General features: G+C 42.0%; 1 protein-coding gene across 1 annotated transcript in view; it reads right to left on the bottom strand.

The window, feature by feature from the left end:
* Positions 1 to 24,582, bottom strand: part of SIM1 (SIM bHLH transcription factor 1) — a 67,503-nt gene that overhangs the window by 30,273 nt on the left and 12,648 nt on the right. Inside the window, exons 3-8 of the mRNA XM_057739518.1 lie at positions 24,164 to 24,253; positions 23,505 to 23,613; positions 23,283 to 23,368; positions 22,330 to 22,529; positions 22,037 to 22,143; positions 21,276 to 21,423 (exon numbers count right to left, since the gene is read on the bottom strand). Coding sequence (XP_057595501.1) covers positions 21,276 to 21,423; positions 22,037 to 22,143; positions 22,330 to 22,529; positions 23,283 to 23,368; positions 23,505 to 23,613; positions 24,164 to 24,253 — 740 coding nt within the window. The remainder of the gene's footprint in view (positions 1 to 21,275; positions 21,424 to 22,036; positions 22,144 to 22,329; positions 22,530 to 23,282; positions 23,369 to 23,504; positions 23,614 to 24,163; positions 24,254 to 24,582) is intronic.

The following is a 24,582-nucleotide window of genomic DNA, read 5'->3' as shown; positions in this document are numbered from 1 at the left end:
TGCCATTTGGCATTTTTTTCAAAACAGCTATGGATACCAATTTATTTATTCTTTTCTGCTTTTAATGACTTGTACCAGTGCTGAGGACATCCTCACGTACCTAGGCTCTGAGAGCTACATGAAATGGGTAATTTGCCATCACTAGGACTTGCAGCTTGTCAATTTCATCCATATTTGCACAGACCAAAGTAATCCTCTCATTCCATTATGGACATTCAGAAATCATTCAATTTGCAGAATTAACCATCTGAGTCTACTCTAAACTTTATAATAGTCAGGTACATATTTGGAATTACTCCAGTTCCAATAGAATAAAAGGGGCTATTTTTGCATCATTGGGCTTCTCGGCCTTTCTTTAAGCAATATTCCGCCACCACTCACAAGGTAAATGCCAACTTGCCATGTGGGAACCTCAGTGTGATGCCCTCTTGCAAAGCAAATAAAAGGTGTCTTCACCGCTGAAAGGTACTGTCGGCTTCAGAAAAATGCATCAATTATCATGTCTATCATTTTAACTGGGAGACTGCTATCCACGATGCCAACAGCAGCACCAGCCTATGTACCACCTTCCAGCGAGTTGGAATGAGTGTACGGGGAAGTAATCCACAGCATTTGATCAGTTCATGTTGTATTTCATCCGTCAAGATTCTTTGCAAGAATTTCCGCCTTCAACTCCGCCTTACCCTATTCTGCTTTCGTTTTAGACCACTGAATTTTTGCTTCTGTCAAGTCGGTTTTGGAGCTGGCCATTCTGGAGTTTGTTGACTTTATGTTACATGGCAATTCTTAAAAGATGTTGCCAGATTTCCCAATTGAGCTTTTTTTTTTTTAACAGCTGAAGGTGATCAAATTACCAAGGAAAACGTGGAAACAAAGATATACAATTGATTTGGCTCCAAAGGCGCTGACTGAAATAAGCAGAGGATTGCATTAAACCGTGATCGGATTAAGCAGGAATGACTGTGCCTTATACGAAACTTTTTAATTGGATTCCAGAGTCACTGTTACACGAAGTGCATGACCTTCTTTATGTTTTGGCAGAGTTACTGCCTGGCCACTGGGTAAACCTCCGCAGCAGAGAGACCTACTTTCTGTTTCATTTTCAGGCTCCCATGGAGCCCAGCAGAGACAGCTGATAAGGAGGATTCCATACTGTGAGGGGCTCAGAGAATAAGACAATCTGCTGGGAAATTAAGCTAAGGCACCCTTGGAAATGTAATCGTCTCATACTAATAAGTGGATTTGTGTTTGCTCCTTGTGGTTTTCTCCATTTGAGTTGGTGATTTTAGTAGTTCCCCAAAAGTCTTGGATTTTACGTAAACATTGCCTCTGCCTAGAAACCTCTTTCTTCTCCATTTTGTAGGTTCCATCCAACAGGCTATGGAGTGGTTGGCCCCACAAGGGTGAGGGATGGCTCACCCTTCCTGTATGTGAGAATAAGATTACATGATAGTGAATGAGGTTAACTCTCACATCGTGATTTCAAGAAGGAAAGACGGGGGTGTAAACAATAGGCAAACAACAACAACCACCAAAAAGTAAGTCAAAAACTGTAATGTAAGATGTGGCAAAACCAACCATCCTCACAACAGGGATAGCGTAACACCTTTGTACAAACCCACGACACAAGGTGAAATATAGCCAAATCCAGACCTACCACCACACTGCATCTCACTTTGTTTCCTTCCCCCTCCTCTCTCCCTGCTCCCTCCTCTGAGCTCCTGTACCAGTTGCTGCCCCTATCACTCATTCAGCACTTGTAATTGTCTCACAGTGAATGGTATGTCTTACGACCACCTCCTAAATTCCTTCTCTTCTAATAGTCTCTCTTTACTGTGTAGCACAAATATCTTTCAGAGAACAGATGCTCACTTCCAAGTGATTAACAAATTAATTCTCATTGCAGTAAACTGTCATTCTTCTCTAATCCAAATGACCAAAAATTCAAAAAACTGGCAAATCTTTCTACGTAAATAAGAAAGAAATATCCACTAAGAAAGCAAGTTTATGTGAGGGATTCTTAAATTCCCAGATTATAATTAATTATGATCATTCTGAAATTCTGTGAGATCTTAAGTCAAAGAAACAAATCATATGCCACCGTTTTAGTGGTATGTATATTAATTAAATGCACTTATTTTTTTTACCATCATGACCCAGGCATAGCAAATGTGATATTTAGGCAAACTAGAATACTAAATAATCATCCTCAACCATGTCTTTGTATTACAGTTGTACTGAAGAGGTGAGTAGGAACAGTGCTTTAAACATCCAGAGAAACACTCCTAAAGATCAATAATAAATACAATATCTCTGCAATAGAAAAATATGAAAAGGATGTAAACAATGCACAAATTGCCAAGAAACAATTTTTTAAAGGTTTTGTCTCACTAGAAACAACCTGTGTGAATTAAGGCAGCTCTCAGATGTCATTTTTGCCTTTCAAATTGGCAGAATTTTTTTTTAAGATTCATTTTATTATTTATTTATTTTTATTTATTTATCTATTTATTTTTGGCTGCATTGGGTCTTTGTTGCTGCGCTTGGGCTTTCTCTAGTTGTGGCGAGCAGAGGCTACTCTTCATTGTGGCGCACGGGTTTCTCATTGCAGTGGCTTCTCTTGTTGCAGAGCACGGGCTCTAGGCTTGCAGACTTCAATAGTTGTGGCGCATGGGCTCAGTAGTTGTGGCACACAGGCTTAGTTGCTCCACAGCATGTGGGATCTTCCCCGCCCAGGGATCAAACCCGTGTCCCTGGCATTGGTAGGTGGATTCTTAACCACTGTGCCACCAGGAAAGCCCAGCAAAGATTTTTCTAATGACAATAAAACTAAATGAAGACAAGGGGAAATAAATGGGTATTTGTATATACTACTGGTAACAGAGTAACCTAGCAGTGTTTATCAAGAGTCTTAGGAGTGTTCATACCTTAAATCCAGTAATTCCACCTCTAGAAATATATCTTATGAAAATATCAGAGATGGGTATCAAAAGTCTATACACAAGGATGTTTATCAGCATAATTTCTTGTATTTAATTGTAAATAAGCAAATAGGAAGAACCAACACTAGAAGCATTACTTAATTATGGTATACCAATGTGATAAAATATTATGCAGTCATTCATATTTTTTTACTCTAACAATGTGATAAATACTGTTGATAACATGAAAAACCTTCTCTTTTTAAGTTGACGTACTGTATAGGCATGTATATGTATATGCATGTAATGTAGTGGGAGGCAAAAAACTAACATGTTAACAGTGGAAATCTGGGAAATAGATTAATGATGTTCTTTATATTCTCTTTATACCATTCCACATTATCTTAATTTTTTCTATAATAAACATCTATGACTTCTATAATCAGAAAAAAAATTTCTTGAAAAAGAAACAGTAGTTGAGGCAAATTTCAGGCACTCCTACCTCATGGTGAAATGGTTCCCCAATTTCTTTTCTTTATATATCCAGGATTTCTTCTTTGTGAATAAAGTTAAATTCCAAAAGAGAAAGCACTACTAAACTTCTTTTCCCATAGGTTCAACTTCTCATGCACACCATTTATAATTTTTAAATGTCCGAATGTCCTTATGCCTATACATTTCACTTACTTTCTGATCTATTTTCCTCCCTTCCTACCTTACAGAATTATCTGTCTCTGCAGGCTTTCAAGTGAACTGTAGGACTTTATGTTTCCTTCTTTGGAGACTATAGTTTAAAATATTACTTATAATTGAAAAAAAGAAAGTCCTGTCTTGGAGTTTCTTAAAACAATTTAGTTTCATGTGAGTTATAGATGACATATTTGTCATTGTTTAAATGGTGTAAACCTGACTTTGGGGCCACATTTCTTGTTCTGAGGAACTTAATTTTTTATGCTCAGAAATTCATTCTATATCTAGGTACTAAAGTTTTAGGTATGTTGTGAATCTTCCTGGTCTAAGTTTCAAATCCTATTGATCTTATATAGCTGTTCTGTTTCTTATTTTCTTGAGGTGATCTTTAAAAGTTAGATTCAAATAAATTAAATGCAAAATGTGCTGCCTCTTTCATCAAAGGTGTAAATTAAAAATTGTCAGTCTCCTCTCCCACCATGAGAAACCCTAATTTAGCTCACTTCGAGAAGAAAAAAAAAACCCAAATATAAAGGAAGAAAAAAATGATACTAATCTAAACCAAGCTTTTCTTACGTTTAAAAATTTTCACAACTAGGGAGACTCTGCACTCCCAATGCAGGGGGCCCAGGTTCCATCCCTGGTCGGGGAACTAGATCCCGCATGCCGCAACCAAGACCGGGCCAAATAAATAAAAATTAATAAAAATATATTTTTTTAATTTTCATAAATAGAAGGTGTTATTTTGTCCCCCTCTTTTCCATTTCTTTCCATCTGTCTCACCTCCCCACCCTCTCTGTCCATCCCTCTCACCTTCACTGTCATTTATTAAGCTGATGTTTTTCAAATATATGTTCTCTTTAAAACACTTCCAATATCTAAGATAGATAAGTAATGGGGGAACCCATCACCTAACACCTCATATTTGGCTGAGGTTCTATTCTCACAGGAATAGCTTTCTCACCTAGTTCTTCTGACCCTTACAAAGCTGATTCTTAAACCCTAAAACCCTCTGGCAGAGAGGGTGAAAGAGCATACCTCCTGTTTTCAACTCCACACAAACTCCAGGAACGGAAAAGATACCTGTAATCATAAAGAAATAATCTTCCCGCAACACTGGGAAATTCAAATTCCATCCTCAAGATCTCAGGGTCCCCTATTTCCCCACAGTATGTGAGAAGGCCCCACAAGGCCAAACTTCATGGCACCATTGGAAGTTCTGCCCTTTTCTACATAAGGCCCTGGCATTTCTGCAGATCACAGAAAAGTTGAACCTCAGGCTCTGAACTCCCTGGGAAAAGAATCAGCAAAAAACCACGGCATGATGCAATGTTTTCAAATGCACAAAGTCTTCATTTGTTTACCTCAAATATTTTAAAATATGTCCTATAGCATTTATTCTTGATTAAACCTCTTCTAGATAGTTAATCATTTAACGGTTTCTTTACAGTTGCTGTGCAAACATTTCATTCATACCTATGACATATCAAATCTCACAGACATGTTCTTTAATTGGATTCATTTATTTCTAATCTCCTTAAGTCCTTACTGCTGTAATGCTTAGCTAAATATACATTAAACTCTATTATTTAAACAGCTAAAATAAATTTGAGATGTATTTTATGAATAAGAATTCACAATTCAACAAATCTTCTGTTGTTATTATTATTATCATTATTATGTGCCTTGGTATTCAGATATCATTTTAAATTGCTTGGTAGATAAGTTGTGTGTTAACAAAATAAGTCCTGAATTGTTGCTAGAGATTTTGATTGCCCACTAAAATGCCAAATTTTTCATTGTCGCCATATTTGGAGTCAGAGAGCTTGTATATTACTACACAGAATATATAGTTATAAATAGAGCCCACTTCTAAAGACAGGATAGGCAGCTGCCTGCTTTTATTATTTGTAGGGCTGGAGAAGTTTCCCTGGCTCCCATGAAGATGTCTCAAGAATGGTCAACTGGTATCAACCAGCTCAAAATCTGTCGTTAGACATTTATTTCTTTGGCTTTAGACAGATGGCTCAGAAAAGGATAATAGGGTAAGCCTCACCTATTATCATTCATTGATTCAGTTTATCAGCTCCGTTCCTTAGGGCAGTGATTCTCAAATTTTCTGCTTGCATCAGAAGCATATGAAAAATGTGTCAAAACACAGCTTGCTGGGCTCCACTTTTAGAGTTTCTCATTTGTAGGTCTAGGTTGGAGCCCACGATTTGCCTTTTTAACAAGGTGCTGATGCTGTTAGAACTTTGAGAACTAGAGCAGTTGTTATCAGGCAAGAGAGAAACTAAAAGAATCAGATGAAAGAAAGGGCACCACAGAGAAGATGGAAAACCACTGAGAAGGGAGGGAACATTCCAAGACAAAATTCACACTCTCCCCAGGGTCTGCCCTGACTGCCTGTATTTCACCAAACTACTCCCATCCCCATCCCTATTTGCTTCCTTTTAGTTTCCTCTTGGGCACTTCCTGTTCCTGCAGACCCTAGACCACTCAGAGACGTAGGGCTTGGTCTTCAGGCTGCTTCTCTACTAACAACCGCTCTCTGGTGATCTCAGCCCCTCCACTGCCTTTATTTCTTTTTTTAAGAGCTTTACTGGAATATAATTGCTTTACACTGCTGTGCCGGTTTTTGCTGTACAACAAAGTGAATCAGCTGCATCTACACACATATCCCCACCCTCCGCTGGCTTTAAATTCCATATGCTGATGACCCCCATCTCCAGCCCAGACCTCCCCACTCCAAGACACCCCGATGCAACTGCCTACCTGATGTTTCCACTCTGATGAATAACAAGCTAAACATGTCCACACACAGCCTTGATTGCTGCCCTTTCCTGCAAAGCTGCTTCTTCCCATCATTCACTCAGGTTGCTTAGGCAAAAAACCTAAGTGCTGCTTTTTTTTTTTTTTTTTTTTGGCCGCATTGGGTTTTCGTTACAGCGCATGGGCTTTCTCTAGTAGTAGCGAGCGGGGGCTACTCTTCATTGTGGTGTGCGGGCTTCTCATTGTGGTGCCTTCTCCTGTTGCAGAGCACGGGGTCTAGGCGCATGGGCTTCAGTAGTTGTGGCTCACAGGCTGTGAAGCACAGGCTCAGTAGTTGTAGCGCACAAGCTTAGTTGCTCCATGGCATGTGGGATCTTCCTGGACTGGGGATTGAACCCATGTCCCCTGCATTGGCAGGCATGTTCTAAACTACTGCCCCACCAGGGAAGTCCTAGATGCCACGCTTGACTCCTATTTTTTTCACAACTCACATCCAATCCACCTGCAAACCCTATCAGTCTACCTTCAAAACATCCTGAATCTGATCCTTCACCACCACCTCCCTCTTTCAAGCCATCATCTTTCCTCATCTAGGTGATTACAATCATTTCCTAACTGGTCTCCCTGCCTCTACCCACCACTCTCTCCAAAGTCTATTCTTCACATCCACCAGATGATCCTTGCAAAGTTTAAGTTACTTCATGCCATGCCTTTGGCTCAATACTCTCCAATGGCTTCCCAAAGCCTTCAAAACCCAACATGATCTGACTCTGCCTATTCTAGCATGATCTTTTTCTGATCTTCCCCACTCTTTCTCTGCTCCAGTCATGGTGACCTCCTCTGTTCATCAACTTACCAAGCTGGTTTCCACCCCAGGACCTTTGCACTTGCTTCCCACTGCTGTAAATGTTCTCCCTGCAGATCTCGGTATGGCTGCCTCCCTACCTTCATTTAAGAGTCCTCAGAGAGGTCTTCCCTGACCACTTCCATCTCTTTGTCATGCTTTATTTTTTTCCTTTCACTTCCTGACATTATACAACATATTTATTTGTTTATAAGTATTATCTATTTCTTCCCACTAAAATTTATGCTCCATGAGGGTAGGGACCTTGTCTGTCTTGGTCATACCACAGAGCTTGACATGTAGCAGGCACTGTGGAAATACTTGCTGAGTGAATGCAAGAACCATGCCCAACTTTCAGTAGAGAGGACTATGCTCTACAACATTTCTTACCATCCTCTTAATTACAGCCACAGAAATTAAGCTGATTCTAATGATGGAAATTTGTTTATAATGAAGGTCCTATTGAGTCAACTGAGATGAGACGCAAATGGAAAAGAGATTATAATGTGAAATACCATGTAGCGTCTCTAAATATTTTCCCCTGGTTTTCAATTAGCCCTCACAATCAAATGCCACCCTGCACTTTGCTATTTCTTTAACTGCTTTAATTGGAGGAATGAGATTGACACCCACTCTGCCCTTCCCTTTGTGGGCTTCATCCTTCCAGCATTCCTGAGCTGTAACCCTGCAGGGGTCCATTACCCAAATCCAGCACAACAAATACTTCACTTTGCCATGACTATAGTGAGATTTCAACAGCTAATAGAAATGCTGTGACGCTATTAGTCTCTTAACGGCTTTTAAAAATGAAAATGAAAACCCTTGTGTTGCATTTGGTTAGTTCTGGAAGGAAAAAAAAAAAGCTGCTCTTTTCCTGTCGTATATTTGGACACCGATATCAATTAATGGGAGTGTTGAAAGAAGTAAATCTCATGGGTCCTTACCTTCAGCCACCAGAACACATTACAGTCATCACAAGTGCAGAGAGTAAAATGAATGACGGAGGAGCAGCAGCAAGCCACAAACCCCTAAAAATGCTCCCAACCCAGGATTCTATTTTTATCCTGGTTTTCAGTAGGAGGAGGAGAGAACCAGCACATTCTCAGATTGCATTGCTAGGGAATGTTGCTATTCTCAGAGAGATGTAAAACGTGGCAAGGGACTTGGGTTTAAAAGCACAAACACAGAGAGAATCCCACCTTAATGGGTACCATTATGACATCCAGTTCAACATAATGAGGCTATTTCCACAATCTGGCCAGCAGCCCATATTAGCCCAGCTTTACTGATGTGGATACAACAAATTCTGTTTGAACAAGAAATCCCAGGGGGAAAAAAAAAAAGATCCTTTCACAAGCTCTATCTATTTAGCAATCGATCAAAGGAAAGATATCCTCCTAGTTAAGACAGAAGCTCAAATTTGGATCCTGGTAAAATCTTAGATGTCTTAAATAAAATAATGGTTTGTAGGTGATGCTTATGGATTGCCATTTTGTGAATATGCCATGACTGTTGGTGCTTCAACTGGTGGAGGAGAGATGGGCTGGGGCCTGGGGGTGAGCATACTGCATGGCAGCAGACTGGTTCTGCAAAGCAACGGAGACCACGTGTTGAACAGGAGACTGAACTATCTTGGCAAAATCCCCGCAAAACATCCTACTACTTCCTGAACAATAGGTGAAATCATACGAAAGTGTTAATTTGGGGCTATTTCAATGTTCAGAAATGGCAATTTCATATGGTTCACCCTAGTACAACGTTACCAGCTTAAAAACAGCATGCCAAAGAGGAAATCCAGTAGGCTCTGGAGTCCAGGCCCGGGGTTGGTATACTCACTCATGAGCTGTGTTGTATTGGCTAAGTCACTTGGCCTTTCTGAGCCTCTGGCACAAAGTAGCCGCCCCTCAAATGTGAGTCCTTCTTACTCCCCAACCTTTCTGAGCATGTCAACAAACAAAGTACCTTCCCACCCCTCCTTCAGCTTGGCGCTGGCAATCGTCTTCCAGTCTCTGCAGGGCAGGGCAACAGCAATGCCTGGGAATTACCCTTTACAAAAGAAAAGTTTAAAATATTATGAAAACCTAAAATAATCAGTGACACTTCCTAAAAATGTATTAATCTACAAAAGCTATTTTGACTCTAGAGGGATTCTTCAAGTTAAAATTTGCTGAGATTCATAATCCTATTAGAAGTCAGCCCCACACAATGTTCAAAAATCCCATTCAAAGCAGAACAAAAATCTGCTCAACATCTCTCTACCAGGACAAAAGTCAACCGGGGCACAACAGCTCTCCCTTTCTGGCTCAGGTAATGAGATACACAGGACCTGCCCTGGGTAATGTCCTTGTGAGAATTAAAGTCAGACTTCTTAGCCTGCAATCAAGTACTTTGCTGCCAATCATGATCTACACACACACACATACACACCCTCTCTCTCCAGGGGCCGGGCTCCTCCCTCCCATTGCCTCCACTCCCTCCCCACCATCTAAACCAGAGGGGAGTCTGACTGCCCCTGCAAGCTATTCCCCACGGATGTCCTAACAGTCCCAAGGTACTGTGGGCCCTCTTCTTTCTAATTGTTGATGGAAGCACTTCCCTCCAGGAAAGAATCTCAGTCATCAGCAAGCCTATGGGGAAATCAAGCTAGGTTATAGCTTGGAGTTGTGCTTATTTCTTTTTCCTGCAGATATTGCCTTATTCATTTTGATGTCCCCAGAACCTAGCACTGTGCCTGACACATAATAGGTGCTCAGTAAATCGTTTATCAATGCTTAAAGACCTGCTAGCACTAACCAGCTGAAGGAGGGTCTCACAGTCCTTTCCAGAGGCATCAGAATGTTTGGTGACTTCTCATTCTTGAGCAATCCTCTGCCTTCTTAAGATTTGTTCTTTGGGGCTTCCCTGGTGGCACAGTGGTTAAGAATCCACCTGCCAATTCTGGGGACACAGCTTCCATCCCTGGTCTGAGAAGATCCCACATGCCTTGGAGCAACTAAGCCTGTGTGCCACAACTATTGAGCCCGTGAGCCACAACTACTGAGCTTGTGTGCTGCAACTACTGAAGTCCATGCACCTAGATTCCTCACTCCATAACAAGAGAAGCCATCGCAATGAGAAGCCTGCACACCACAATGAAGAGTAGCCCCCGATCACCACAACTAGAGAAAGCCCGTGCACAGCAACAAAGACCCAGGCACGGTGCCAAGAACCTCACATATTATCTCATTTAATGTTCACAATGACTCTATAAGGTTGTGAACATGCTACAATTATTATCCTTATTTTACAGATTAAAAAAAAAAGGGGAGTGAAATTAGGCAATTTGCCCACAGCCATAGAGTTAGTCAATGGTAGTGCTGGGATCTGAATAGGCAATAGACCCAGAGCCCAAACCCCTTAACTGATATGCTATATTGCATAATAAAATACAGAGATAGTGACATCCCATGTCATAACACATTTTTCAAATATCCTGTAAAACATCCCTATGGTTAACAGAGTTTGAAAGAGCTAAGTAAGAAGCCTAGGGGTAGACTTCCTAGCTGGTGCAGTGGTTAAGAATCTGCCTGCCAATGCAGGAGACACAGGTTCGAGCCCTACTCTGGGAAGATTCCACATGCCATGGAGCAACTAAGCCCATGTGCCACAACTATTGAGCCTGCACTTTAGAGCCCATGAGCCACAACTATTGAGCCCATGTGCTGCAACTATTGAAGCCCAAGCGCCTAGGGCCCATGCTCCACAACAAGAGAAGCCACTACAATGAGGAGCCTGCGCACCACTCCCCCGCTCGCAGCAACTAGAGAAAGCCCATGTGCAGCAACGAAGACCCAAGGCAGCCAATAAGTAAAATTAATTAATAAATTAATTAATTAATTTTAAAAAAAAAGAAGCCTAGGAGTTAGGCTGCATCATATTCTAATAGTAGAATTACAATGTCAAACACAGCACTAGAGAGGCTTTCTGGGCCTGCAAGTCTAGATCCAGCCATATAAGTTCTTTACACCTTCCTCTCCTCCAATCTGCTGCTGTTTGTTGTCCTAATGTCTAGCTCACATTTGCTTCCTACAAATAATTTTTAAAATACAACTCTTACACCACTGTGGCACCAATGTGTATTCATTTCAATATGATTTTATGTTCAATTCAGAATGCTGACATCCCTTAAAACTTTAAAAACTGTGTTCTATACCTGGATGCTAAAAATTCTACATTTATGACTAAAGCCAAATGAACATGTTGAAGATATCCCAGTACTAGTTTGGGAAAGGTAAGTGTCTTTGGGAAAATAGTTTCCAATCCTAATGGAATATGCTCAGATCCAACAAAAAAAGTTCAGGTAAAAAGGCAGAGACATAAAGAAATTCAGCTTAGACAAGAGCAGTGAGACAAGCATGGTTGAACTGATTCTGAAGAGTGATACTGTGTCACAGGAATACTTATGGAAAAAGAACAATGGGACAAAGGTGTAGAAGTCACTGTTTCATTTCAAAAGATCCCACCTCTGCTTCCAACCCTTAAAATTGTACTCCTTCTCTGACAGCTCCACCTTCACTTCAAGCTCCTTTGAATTCTGTGCCCTTAGCAAATAGTGCATGTGTACCACATCATTTCAGATAGGCTAATCTGAGTTCTTAAATATGTAAATGAAACCCTTTTATTTTGTCAACTAAATTGCAAACTACTCAAGAGAAGCCAAGACTTCTGCTTCATGTATACATGCAATAAATCATTACAATTTGCCATCCATTGTAAAACACCGGTGAGATAGCCACACCCAGTCCACGTGGAGAGATGGGGAATATACAAAAAGTTCCACTGATCATCAAAAATGCCAGTGTTGCAGGTTTTATTCACTTTAAATTAAAATTACTGACTTGGTAAAACTGACACAACAGTGGTTCCAACTAAATTAACCTCAGAAATTTGATAAAGGCTTAGTTTCGTAGAACCTTCTTTTTCCCTGTAAACACCATTTCACCACATAAGGTACATTCTACCTTGCCTGGCACAAATAAGGCACTCAGTAAATGCTGGCCTACCTCAGTCCAAGTAGAAATCTCAGCTCCTCTAGAGCATACAGAGACACCAGTGAAAAACAGGGTGAGTTTAACGAAATTATGGAAGCTACGACACACAAAGAGCACAATGCTTGGAGGGGTGTGAATGGAAGGACTGGGGAGGGGAAAGAAAATAAACACTTAAATTTGCAGATTCAAGGATTTTATAATTTAAATTAAAGAGGGAATTATTCATCTCCTTTCAAAGTATTTCAGTTGACGTCACATAATTGGCAAGAACTAATAACAACAGTTAAGATATTTTGAACACCTGTTTTCTGCCAGGTACTGTGCTATACACACATTATCTCATTTAATCCTCTTCAATCCTTAAAAGAGTGTGGGCACTTTTTTATTCTCCAGTTCACAGATGGGAAAACAGAGGGTCAAAGGAGTAGAGCTGTGCTCCAAGTCTCACAGCTATTATGCAGCAGTGCATATTTGAACCCAGACCCATCTGACACAAAAGCCCATGCCTTTCCCTTACAGGCTGCTTCGAATGATACTGTGCTTTTAAAAAAAACAAAATCACCATCCTAGTGCAATGTAACTTCTTGGAGTAAAAGTCACAGATGGTAAACAGATGGCCCACACTCAGCCGGACCCCAAATGCTGTCAATGTTCAACAAAAGTAAGTTCCTCTCTCACAGTCCTTAGCCCTGCCCTCACCATGGACTACCTCTCCCCACTGCCAGCTCCCTGGACCTTGTGATACCTGCGGCAGGGGGAAGGAGGTGGGGAGTTACTCCTTCAGACAAGGCAGAAGGTTAAATTCCTCCATTTATAGACACTTGGGTATTTCCAGGTTCCATCTAAACTCCAGCCAATCCTTTTTGCATGATGGCTTACACACAGATGCCAACACTTCAACCCAAATGAGTTTTCTATCACCACCTGCTCATCTGGAAAGAGGTCACAAGCCAATGAGAACAGAAAACAGAGCGGAAAGCACTGGATAAGGGGAAGTAGCAGCCTTTTATTAAATTATCAAGATATGCATAATCCAAAAAAAAAGGTAAATCAACTATACTTCAATTTTTTAAAAAAGATATGTGCAATCCACCCCCCTCCACACACACACACACACACATCTTGTACCAAACATAACAGTATTTGTCTCATGACTACACTAAGTCAGAAGGCAAAAACATGCTTCTCTGGATTTCCAATAAAGCCTTATGTGAATTTGTTCTAATAACATGGACAAATCCCTGCCTTCAAGTGTAATGATCTATGTTTTTTCATGATGTGACCCAAAGATCAGAACCCTTTTCCTCCCAACAGCCAGAGAAGAGTGGTCAGCCTGGTCATTTATTAAATACCAAGCGGCCTCCACCCAGGAAGTAAAGGGGACATCCTGTGAGTCAGTGCCCTCCAGATCAGGGTAACAACAAAGAAAGGAGAGGAAGCCAGAGGGGCCTGTGGAAGGGGAAGGAGCCAGGCAGCAGCACTGCCAAAGGGCCAGAGGATGACTCACCTGCCCAGAGCATGCTGGGAAGCTCTCCATCCTCAGCCCCTGAACAGAGTCGCCAAGGGACAAACTTTTCTGCCATTATACTTCAAAAACAGAAAAGGGCCAATGCTGCCTCCCACCAACACACACACACACACACACACACACACACACACACACACACACTCTAGGAAATAGCCTGCTGCCACAGAGGTAATTTGGTACCTCATGTGATTTAAAAAAAAAAAAAAAAAAAAAAAAAAAGGATGACTTGGTTTGCCAATTCATTAACTTCTGTTTAACAACATAAAATGTTAAATCTGGTTGCAGAAATGAAATAATTAGTAATAGCAATATTGTATCTATGTAATCTAAAGGCAAACAATTCAACAAAAAACTAAAATGTTTGCAGGCCACATTTTTCTTACACAATGAAAACACCCTTCAAGGAAAATAAAGATATATTCTTAGTTGAATGTCATTGAGAAGGTAGCACTGCTAAGTTAACCCACTAAATTGTCAATATCTGTACATACTGGTGAAGCAGCAACACAGAAGCAGCGTTTTAATGTTCCATCATGAGATCAGATGAAAGCCCATTCAGAAGTTGGGTGGCCTAACACTATAGGCCTTACTCATTGAAATCCATTCCTCTCTCCTAGACATTTTCTCCCCCGTCCCGTACAGAGAACCAGGGGATACAGTCGATACTCCAGGCTTTAATCCTGGCTTCACTACTTACTCAGCAGATCTGACCTCAGCTCCCTCACCTAGAAAATGGGGCGTGTGAGCCCAGCCCCAACCCCTGTACAGAGCTGTCGAAAAAGCAAATTAAGTAATGAATGTGACAGCACTTTAAAAAAAGATGCATTCAGCATGGGGAAAAATGTTGAGTATAAATGATAAATTCAAAACTAAATACAGATAATTTTTATTAAAAATTATAATTAGTGAAAAGTATATGAAGGATAAGATTATTTAAGTGAGTACTGGTATCGTACTGTAAAACAGACTAAATCTTCCAGCTCTTTCCTTTAATAAAGTGTTTTGGTAGTTATAAAGTTGCTATTAATTACTATTAATAGCTTTGGTTGTTATAAATTACTATCCATACAAATGTGTCTTCGATTTGTTTCTATGACCATTCAATCACATAAAAGATCATTTGAAAAGGACAACTGGGGGCTTTGATGTTCAACATCATCATTATAATAATTACACACAATCAAGGATCAAACCTAACTCATGGGTATACATTGGTGCATGTTTATTATTTTTAATGATCAGAAACATTAAACCTATGCAATGAGTGCTCCACAGATCTGGAGCACGAGAGTAAATTATTTTATATTTTGGCATAGATGACTAAGCTAAAAGGTGCTTCATTTAACAGTATTTGTAATATAAAAGGATGGTTTTGCTAACCAGAAAAATAAAAACCATTTTTATAACTGCTCAAAGTATTGGTCAAGTTTTTAAAAAGCATTTTCTAAAATTTCCTAGTACTAATAACAATAATATCATTGGGCCTTCAAATTAATTAAATTTTTAAAAAAATTTAGATACTCTAACTCAGCACTATTAATACATTTTAAAGGCAAACTAATATGAGCATATTTTAATGTTTGCAGCATTATGGTAAGGATATTCAAGGGTTTATATTCACAGAATATGTTAACAGTTAAAAACCCTTTTTAATTATGAGAACTACAGTGGTTTTATGCAAAGAAGAACAAAAATTATGGTACCTGCAATAGTTACAATGTAGACACGGTCCTTTTTTTTTTTTCCTTTTCCATAAAGGAAGTATGTCTCCTTTGGCATTTGCCCTAACTTTTCTACAAATTCAAAGGATTATTCAGTAGATAGCAAGTGTAATATAGACCACTAGTGTAAACTGTCTCTGTTTGTTCTGCTTTCTGTAACACTGAGATAGAAATTGTAACACAGAAAATTGCTTTCTTCTATATGTTCAGTGAATCACTCTAAGACAGCTTGTGAGATTTTCCACTGAAACAGTATTCTATCCGAAACTTAGGAAATAAACAGAGAAGTTGTCTTTACCAACACCAACAACAAAAAATTGTTGAAGATGTAAAATTTATCTGATTCCAAAATTACCAAATCACTCTGAAAATCTCTTTTACTTTCCAAGCAAAATATCAGAATTGTATTAGCTTACAATTCTCATTAGAAGTCTAGTTTAAAATACACTAACATTTAGGTCTTTAATCCAGAGCACAGGGAGATCAGCTTGATGCTTTGTGAAGACCTAAAGGGGTGGGATAGGGAGGGTGGGAGGGAGGCTCAAGAGGGAGGGGATATGGGGATATATGTACACATACAGCTGATTCACTTCGTTGTACGGCAGAAACTAACACAACACTGCAAAGCAATTATATTCCAATAAAGATGAAAAAAAAATTTTTTTAACTATACTAACATTTACTACTATATCCTACAGAAGTCCCCTCACAAAATACTGTCTATCAATCAGCCTAAACGAGGTTACACATCAGTGGGTACTTGATGAATTTCAGTGGCAGATTGTCTTTAATGGCATCAGCAAACTAGATCTCATGTATATTTTTGCAACCTTCTACACACAGTAATTTGAACACTTTAAATGTGCCATCATAAATGGTACAGTGGCTGTGTATAAGAATGTTATTTAAGGATGATGTATCATGATGTCTGTAGCTTACTTTAAAATGATTCAGTGGAGAAAAATGCATATACAAATAGACATACATATAGCAAGAGAGAGAAAGCAAATATGGCTTATATTATAGATGATGTGGATGATGGCTATGCACTGTACTGTTCTTTCAAAATTTTTGTGTGTTTGAAAAATTTATGCTTTAAAATATTTTAAAATGGGATTTTTACACTTTATTGGTTTATCCTTAAAAGTAGATTTTAGAAGCTTAATTTTAAAAACATAAAGAGAATCGAGACTGTTCATTTTTCTAGAAATTACTTTTCATAGTTTTTTGGGTGTTCCACGTTTTCAATTTTCTTCATATTACATACTGATGTTTTCCATCCGAACTGGCTATGAATAATTAATACCACTAATTAAACGAACGCAAGGAAATACAAATTCAAGAGAATTACTTAGGGACTTCCTAGGTGGTGCAGTGGATAAGAATTCACCTGCCAATGCAGGGGACGCGGCTTCGATCCCTGTGCCAGGAAGATCCTACATGCCTCGAAGCAACGAAGCCCGTGCACCACAGCTATTGAGCCCGTGTGTTGCAACTACTGAAGCCTGAGTGCCTACAGCCCGTGCTCCGCAACAAGAGAAGCCACCACAGTAAGAAGCCCATGCACCACAATGAAGAGTAGCCCCCACCCCCCACTGCAACTAGAGAAAGCCCATGTGCAGCAATGAAGACCCCATGCAGCCAATAAATAAATAAATAAATAAATAAAAAGATTTTTTAAAAACTTTTTTAAAAAAGAAAGAAAATTACTTGGGTTTTACACAGTATGTTCTTTTTCACTCTCCATACTTTTCTGGACTTTCCCCACATTCACTGTTACTAGACACGAACTCCATTCACCTCTCCTCTTTTTTTTTTTTTTTTCACCTCTTGTCTTGAAAATCATCAGGGAGCAGGGCCTGTCATATTTAACACTTATTACAAACACTGTGGGCACTCAAAGTTTATAAGAAAGAGTTTTTTTAAGCTAACAGAGTATGTGTGTCTTATAGAAAGTCACAAGCTGGTCAGCTTTTTTTTTCCCGTTTGGGGCTTTCTTTGGGGGTGGGGAGGAGTTTTAATGAAGATCTATACAATTCAGGGACTCTCAAGGACTCAGAGAAAAACTAAGAGAATTTTAAAAATGTAGGGACTTTGCTGGTGGCGCAGTGTTTACGAATCCGCCTGCCAATGCAGCGCACATGGGTTCGAGCCCTCGTCCGGGAAGATCCCGCATTCCACAGAGCAACAAAGCCCATGTGCCACAGCTACTGAGCCAGCACTTTAGAGCCCGCGAGCCACAGCTACTGAAGCCTGTGGGCCTAGAGCCTGTGCTCCGCAACAAGAGAAGCCACCTCAGTGAAAAGCCTGAGCACATCAACGAAGAGTTGCTCGCCCCAACTAGAGAAAGCCCATGCTCAGCAACAAAGACCCAACACAGCCAATAAATAAATAAGTGAATAAATAAATACACTTATAAAAAATAAAATTTAATCATAGCGTCGTCTCCCTTTCTTCTCCAGGTTTTCAGAACAGCAACATTTTGTACAGCGGTCATACAAAAGCCAGTAGAAGCAACACCTGCCTCTCAAATTCCTACATTCACTGTCACAGTAACTTATTAAAATAAGGTTACTGAATATTTTCACTTCTCATTGCTTTTGTTAGGTAATAATGACTAATTTTTCTAGCCATACTTTAACTTTGACAATAAATTTACCAAGAGGAAGTTAGAAAAATGAGTCTCTGGGACAGTGTATAGAATAGTGGGCCTGTGCCCTTTAAAATGGTCACTTTCATGAAAAACAAAAATGGCCTGAGGAAATGTTCTAGACTAAAAGAGACTTAGAGAAACAGAAAGCTGAATGCAAAGTGTGATCCTGGACTGGATCATGGACCTTAAAAAAATAATAATAGAAATTTTTCTATAAAGGGCATTATTGAGACAACTGGAGAAATTTGAATAATGTCTGTAAATTGGATAATAGCATTGTGTTTGTGTTACAGTTATTGCTTTTCATAATTCTACTGTGGTTATATGAGTGAATGTCCTTGTTCTTAGGAAACACACACTTCAGTTTTAAGGGGTAAAAGAGCGTGATGGCTGGACTTACTCTCAAATAGTTCATAAAAAGACTGGTATTTGTGCATGTATATGTACATGTGTATGTATCTGGAGGGGGAAAGGGAGGGAAGGGAGAGATTTGGAATGACAAAGCATAGTGGCAGAATGCTAACCACTGTTGAAAATCTGGGTGAAGGCTATACAGAGGTGCTTTATACTTTCTTACATCTTTTCCAAAAATGTAAAATTATTTCAGAATGAATTTTTAAAAAATACTTCAAATAAATTCCCAATGTGCCCAATTAAAAAAATGAGTTTCTTATGAATGTAGCTTCCACCAAAATACCACACCTTTATTTGACCAATGACTATTTAAAATTACCTCTACTTTCATGACATGAAAACCCCTTCACAATGTATGCTATTAAAATGTCTAAATTTGGAAAATATCTCGCCTGTCAGGTTATTTGGAGGGGCTTGTGGTTTTAAGCATATTGTTTGAGGTGGTGTATTTGGAAAGGATTCACTTATCATTCTCAGGCTTCATAAGGAACTAGCCCTGAAAACAAATGTATGTAGTAGTTCACTGCTACCATAGAGAATCAATAGCCATCTATTTAATTTGCTAAGACAATGTAAATTAGTAACTTCCAGCCAGATGTGTGATATACACATCAAACAAACTGCAACCTGTTCATTATGAAAATCCTGTCAACATACACAGAGCCACTTGATGACATTCCTTCTAAGGCAGTTTCCACATTTGCAGCTATAAAAATTGTCCTAAGAATTTTTATACAAAGAATTGGAGCTGAGACTCATAAAAGGGTAATCAATTTCAGCTTTTCATCTTGTGTGCTTCTGTGTGTTTATTTCTACTTTCATTCAGTGGTATAAAACATTCAGAAAAACGTGTGCCATGCTATTTTTCCCTCTGTAAACCATTTATCCTCATTACATCTTCTTAATCTGATGTAAAATTGGGAGCCTGATCCTGCAGCTCTGAAGAAGTGTGTAAAGTGAAGAATGACAGAGTCAACAGAAGAAAGAAAGTACACTTATCCACTGGAAAACAAAACAGAATATTTCAAAATGACGCTAAACATAAATTAAGTTTACCCGTTGGGAGGTCTAACGTGCATTCTGATCATTTATATGGGGCTGTGTGACTGTATACCCTGCTGTTTGATAAAAAATGATTACTAACCACAGGCACCCACCAGAGAACCGAGTGTATGTATAATGCTCGTGATGCCTCAGACATACAAAGCACTTTCTTAAAGAATGTCCATTTCCTTTCCATGGTAAGCAAACATTAATTTTTCACTCTTTAATACTTCTGCTCCACAAAGTGGCTTATTTTATGAATTATGTTTTGCCATTTTGTCTTACGTTTATTTTAATAACATGAAAAACCATATTCGTAAAACAGATTTTTTTTCATGGTACCCCTAATATTGGTATGTTTTCTGCTCTGTATTAAAATCCACAGCCCTCTTGCTAGTAAAAAAACCTAACTATTTGTTTTAGTACCATTTACTGAAATGAAAGAAATAAGCAGTTCCTCTTCATAACCAGCTATTATTCTTGAATACTGAATCCTCATTTAAACCAAATTCATTTTCCAAGCCTATTGAATTAAATTTTCTTATTAAACAGAGCACAGAGTAAATAGTCTTATTGCCAAGCATAACATTTCCAACTACTACATTTTTAATTTGTTAATTTAAAAGAACGTGAAATGAATCTAGTCCTCATGGACAATAGTATATTCTGATTCTAAATAGCACCCTTTAACCAGCTTCCCAATGTCAAAATAGCATTGCTACTAAGTGCCCTGTGTGTCAATGCTTCCAAAGTAAATAATTGCTGAGGTTCCCTAAAACCACAAGAATTTCAACCTCCACCAAAACAAAAAAAAAAAAAAAAGAAGAAGAAGAAGAAGTAACTGCACACACAAAAGGGTTCTTCATAAAGGCTTCAACCCTAAGCAATTCTACTTTCGCAAACATTATACAGAATGTGTTTTCTTCACTAGTGCTACACCAGGACACGTGATCAGCCTGCAAAGCCACACTTGTTACCAGAGACGATTATTGTTTCTAGAAAGAGTAAGGCTCCAATGCGGCCAGCTGCCCCGCAGGTGGCACCTCGAGGCCGGCCTCACGCAGTGATGCGGCACAACTCATGGGTCCTGGGAGCCCGCCAAGACTTGCAACCTTAGCTCGGATTGGGTCCCTTTGCCTTCTGGAGGTTAAAGTTAGGTGCTCCTGGTCACTCAAACCCCCTTTGTGGTTCAGGGAAGGAATCACTCTCTCAGAGCTCTTAACTTTGCTTGGAGACTCTGGTTAAAATTAAGAACTTCAAACCCAGCTTTGAAAAAGTGAAACAGATGTCCTGTTTGTTAACTATAAACGGCTTCTTACGAGGAACCCTTCTCTCTCCTCTTCTCTCTCTCTTCCTGCCGCATTAAGTTTTGCTTAATGCAGAGTTCTCTTAAAACGTTAAAAGAGAGGCACTAGAAAGCAAATACGGGCTGTGGATGGAAAAACTCCTAAACTTTCTCTAGAACATAAGGAAGTCTCTTCACAACGATGAAAGTGCTGGAGTTGCCGCCTCCCAGCACAGCCAGCCAGCCCTCGCGGTTGAAACCCGCGACCCCTGTGGACCCCAGCCTCGCCTAACCCGACCTTGCCCACCACCTGCATCCTTGTGGAATCCGGGGTCGCCTGGAGTGGGTAAAGGGGGCCCAGACTTGCACTCACGTGAGGACATAGTTGACGCTGACGATACAGTGTGGCCTGGAGGAGCGGCTGTTGTGCACGATAGTCGCGTAGCTCTGCACCCACACCCAGCCGCCCTGCTTCGCCAGGAACCGGTAGTATTTGGTGGTCACCTGCCCCTTTACCAGCACTGACGGAGAGACAGAAGGCAGCTGATGGAGAACGGACCAGCTCCTGAATCCGCCCAAATGTAAACCCTGGCGGTGGCAGTGCGGGTCCCCCGTGAACCCTAATAACTGCGCCCAGGCAGGAGGGAAAGACAACCAGAACGTTCCCAAACGAACCGAATGTCCTGTTAATTTCCATCGAGTCCTCCGACCCCTCACGATTAGCAAAGAGGGGAGTACTTAAAGTTGGGGGATTCCCGGGACTCGATGTTCTAACTACGCAAGGCAAGGTCTGGGCCGCTGAACTCCGATGCTCACGTCCCCGGTCCCGGGAGATGACACTCAAAGAAAAGCTATATCCAAAGCTGAAGCGAGTCATTGCGCGGGAGCCAACTGGGTTAGCCTCGGTGTCTGTTTCCATCTCGGGGGGCGGGGTACTATCAATAGGAGAACAAGACTCCTCCTGGGAGAACTTCACCCAGAAACTCTCCATAGGCAAGTGTGAGGGCCCACGGATGATGAGGGAAATGAGATGGGCCAGTGCTGGGGCAACCGCTGGCAGGACCTCTCCTGCCAACATTACCACCCCTCCCTCCAGCGCCCCCCACCCCCGCACCCGGCAAGGTGGCGCCTTACGCAGGTGGTGGGCGCAGCGCAGGTGGAAGGTGTCGCAGCCGTGCACGTGGTGGTACAGGGTCTTCTCAATCAGGTCCTGAGGTTCGTACCCCGTCAGCTCCGCCACTCTGCGGAGAGCAATCCCCGCGGGGTGAGGGCCGGCTGCCTGCCTGTCCCCACCCTCGACAGCCACCTCAGAGCTGAGTGCCCACCCTCACTTCAAAATGGACTCATAAGGTCTACGAGGCGCTCTCAGCGACGGAGCAGGGCCGCCCTCCCACCAGGGGTGACCCTTTCCCGCCCAGACCGCCCACCTGGAGTCCAGGAAGATGAGCTTCATGTCCAGGCTGGCGCGGAACATGAACATGTTGCTGTGCAGCTTGATCTCCGTGACGGCGCTGGGAGGCAGCGAGTGGCCCACGGCCACCAGGCCCACGTTCTGGTAGCAGCCGTCAAAGGGGGACATGTCCAGGCTGTACTGGCGGATCTTCAGGTAGCCGCTGCAGTGAATGACCTGAGGCGGACGGTGGGGGTGGGAGACTCAGCCACAGCCAGCAAACATCCAGAAAGGTGGGGAAGGGACTGAAACATTTGGAGACTCTCCTCGACCATGAACGCCCGTGGGGCCACGCGCGTGCCCCGAAGGGTCCAAAGTTACTGGGGCTCCAACGTGTCTCGAGGGAGTGACTGTACTGCCCCACTGGGCTCACCTGGGAGCTGAGGAAGACGCAGAGGCCTGAGCCCAGCCGACCCTAATGCATCCGGATCGCGAAATGGGGCCCTGGAACCTGCATCCTAAACAAGAAAACCTTGGATTCCAGCTAAAGCGCTAGTTCTTAACCTCTCGCGGGGAGGGGCAGAATCTGACGCTGTGAGTAAACTCTGCGAATCTACCGAAGTTACCGACCACTTCAGACGCTTTACACACCCCTCAGGCCCACTGCGGACCCCGGGTTAAGATCCCCAGCGGTTCTCAATAAAAGTTCTTAAAAAATTAAAAAGAAAAAATCCCCAGTGACCAGACATATCCAGACCCAGTGAGACGCACGAAAGCTTGAAATGCAGTCCCCAGGTGCTGGCAAAGTTTAAGGGCCCTCGCGGTGCGCGCGGCGCTGGGACGCGTGCGGGGGACGCCCTCCAGGGTGGTCCCGGCCGCAGGAACCCGCTTCCCGCGCCGCACGCGCCTCCTGTCCTGCCCCCTTCACCCGCACCCGGCTCGGTGGCCGCGGCCGCCGCTTGGCGTGGATCTTCCCTCTCAGCCCCGCACCTTGTAGCCGCCGCAGGTGAGGCCCGCGTTCCTCTTAGCCAAGACGCACTTCATCCTCAGGAAGAAGGAGCGCTCGATCTCGTACTCTGGAGAGAGGAGGGCAGGGAGGCGCAGGACGTGAGACAGCCGGCGCGGCGCCACGGTCCCTGCCGCGGCTAATGGGGCTACCAGGGGCTGCGATGGTCCCCAGGGTCACCGGCACGCGGCACGTGTCTACCTTACCCTGGACGAAGTGAGAGTGGTAGGGCTGGTGGGCCGTGAGCACCGCCGTCATCTCGTCGTGGTCGGCTGGGTGGATGTATTCGTAAATGCTGTTCCCGGTCAGCTCTACCTGTAAAGAGGGGGTTATCACCGTCTCCGAGGTGGTGAGATGCCCCACGGAGGGGTTGGAAGATTGAGCCAGGGGGTCTGCAGGGCTATGAGAACAGGAGCCACAGCTCTAGAGTCGTCCTGAGTTCTAATTCCAGTTCTGCTGCCTGCTACCTATTGCAACCTAAGTCTCGGTTTCCTTATCTATGAAAGAATGATAATACTAATTGTAGTAGTACTACTACTAGTAGTAGTAGCAGCAGCAGCAGCAGCAGCAGCATTTTCCTGGCAATGTTCTGGTGAAGACATCAAGACTTGGGTATGTAACCATACTCATGGTCTTTGGGTTATGGTAGCAGCTCAAAAGGTAGACACTGTTTGGGCTTGGTGTGGAGATCCAGCCCTCCTGTCAACTGAGATGTTTCCAGTCCCAGAAACACATAGAAAAGCTTTGGGAAAGCCCCACCCCAACTCTATCTCCTGCCTCCTGCCTCCTGCCTCCTGCCTCCTGCCTGCTGCCTCCAGCCCTTGCTGTAAGCATTGAAGGCAGGAGGTGTGGACCACTCACCTACCTGAGAAAGACCCAAGTGGACTGAGGCTGTCTCCGAGATGTACATGATCTTCCCATCTGGGGCCACCACAAAGATGAAGCCATCCAGCGTCTGGGGAGACAGAAACTGTTGAATGGAGAGCTCTCTGGGCCTTTGGGAGAAATGGGGGGGGGGGGGAGGATACAGAAGTTCTGCCAGAAATGCCAAGTGATGGAGTAGACAGGGCCTGGCAGGAAATAAGACAAAAGAAAACCAGCTACAAGAGTCTCTTTTGTTCATTCCAAATTTGTAAGCAGGGGACATGCAGCACCCTAGGAAGTGGCAGACGAGGCTACTGCCCTCCAAGACTGAGGATTCACTGAAATGGACAAAGCTGATGTATCTGTAACATACACAAACATTGCCTGTGATAACAGGTGGGTTAGGTTCTTGGGGTGATG

The sequence above is a fragment of the Hippopotamus amphibius genome, chromosome 6 (assembly GCF_030028045.1).
Source record: "Hippopotamus amphibius kiboko isolate mHipAmp2 chromosome 6, mHipAmp2.hap2, whole genome shotgun sequence".
In the NCBI taxonomy this organism is placed as follows: Eukaryota; Metazoa; Chordata; class Mammalia; order Artiodactyla; family Hippopotamidae; genus Hippopotamus; species Hippopotamus amphibius.
This window is presented reverse-complemented; position numbering and strand designations above follow the sequence as displayed.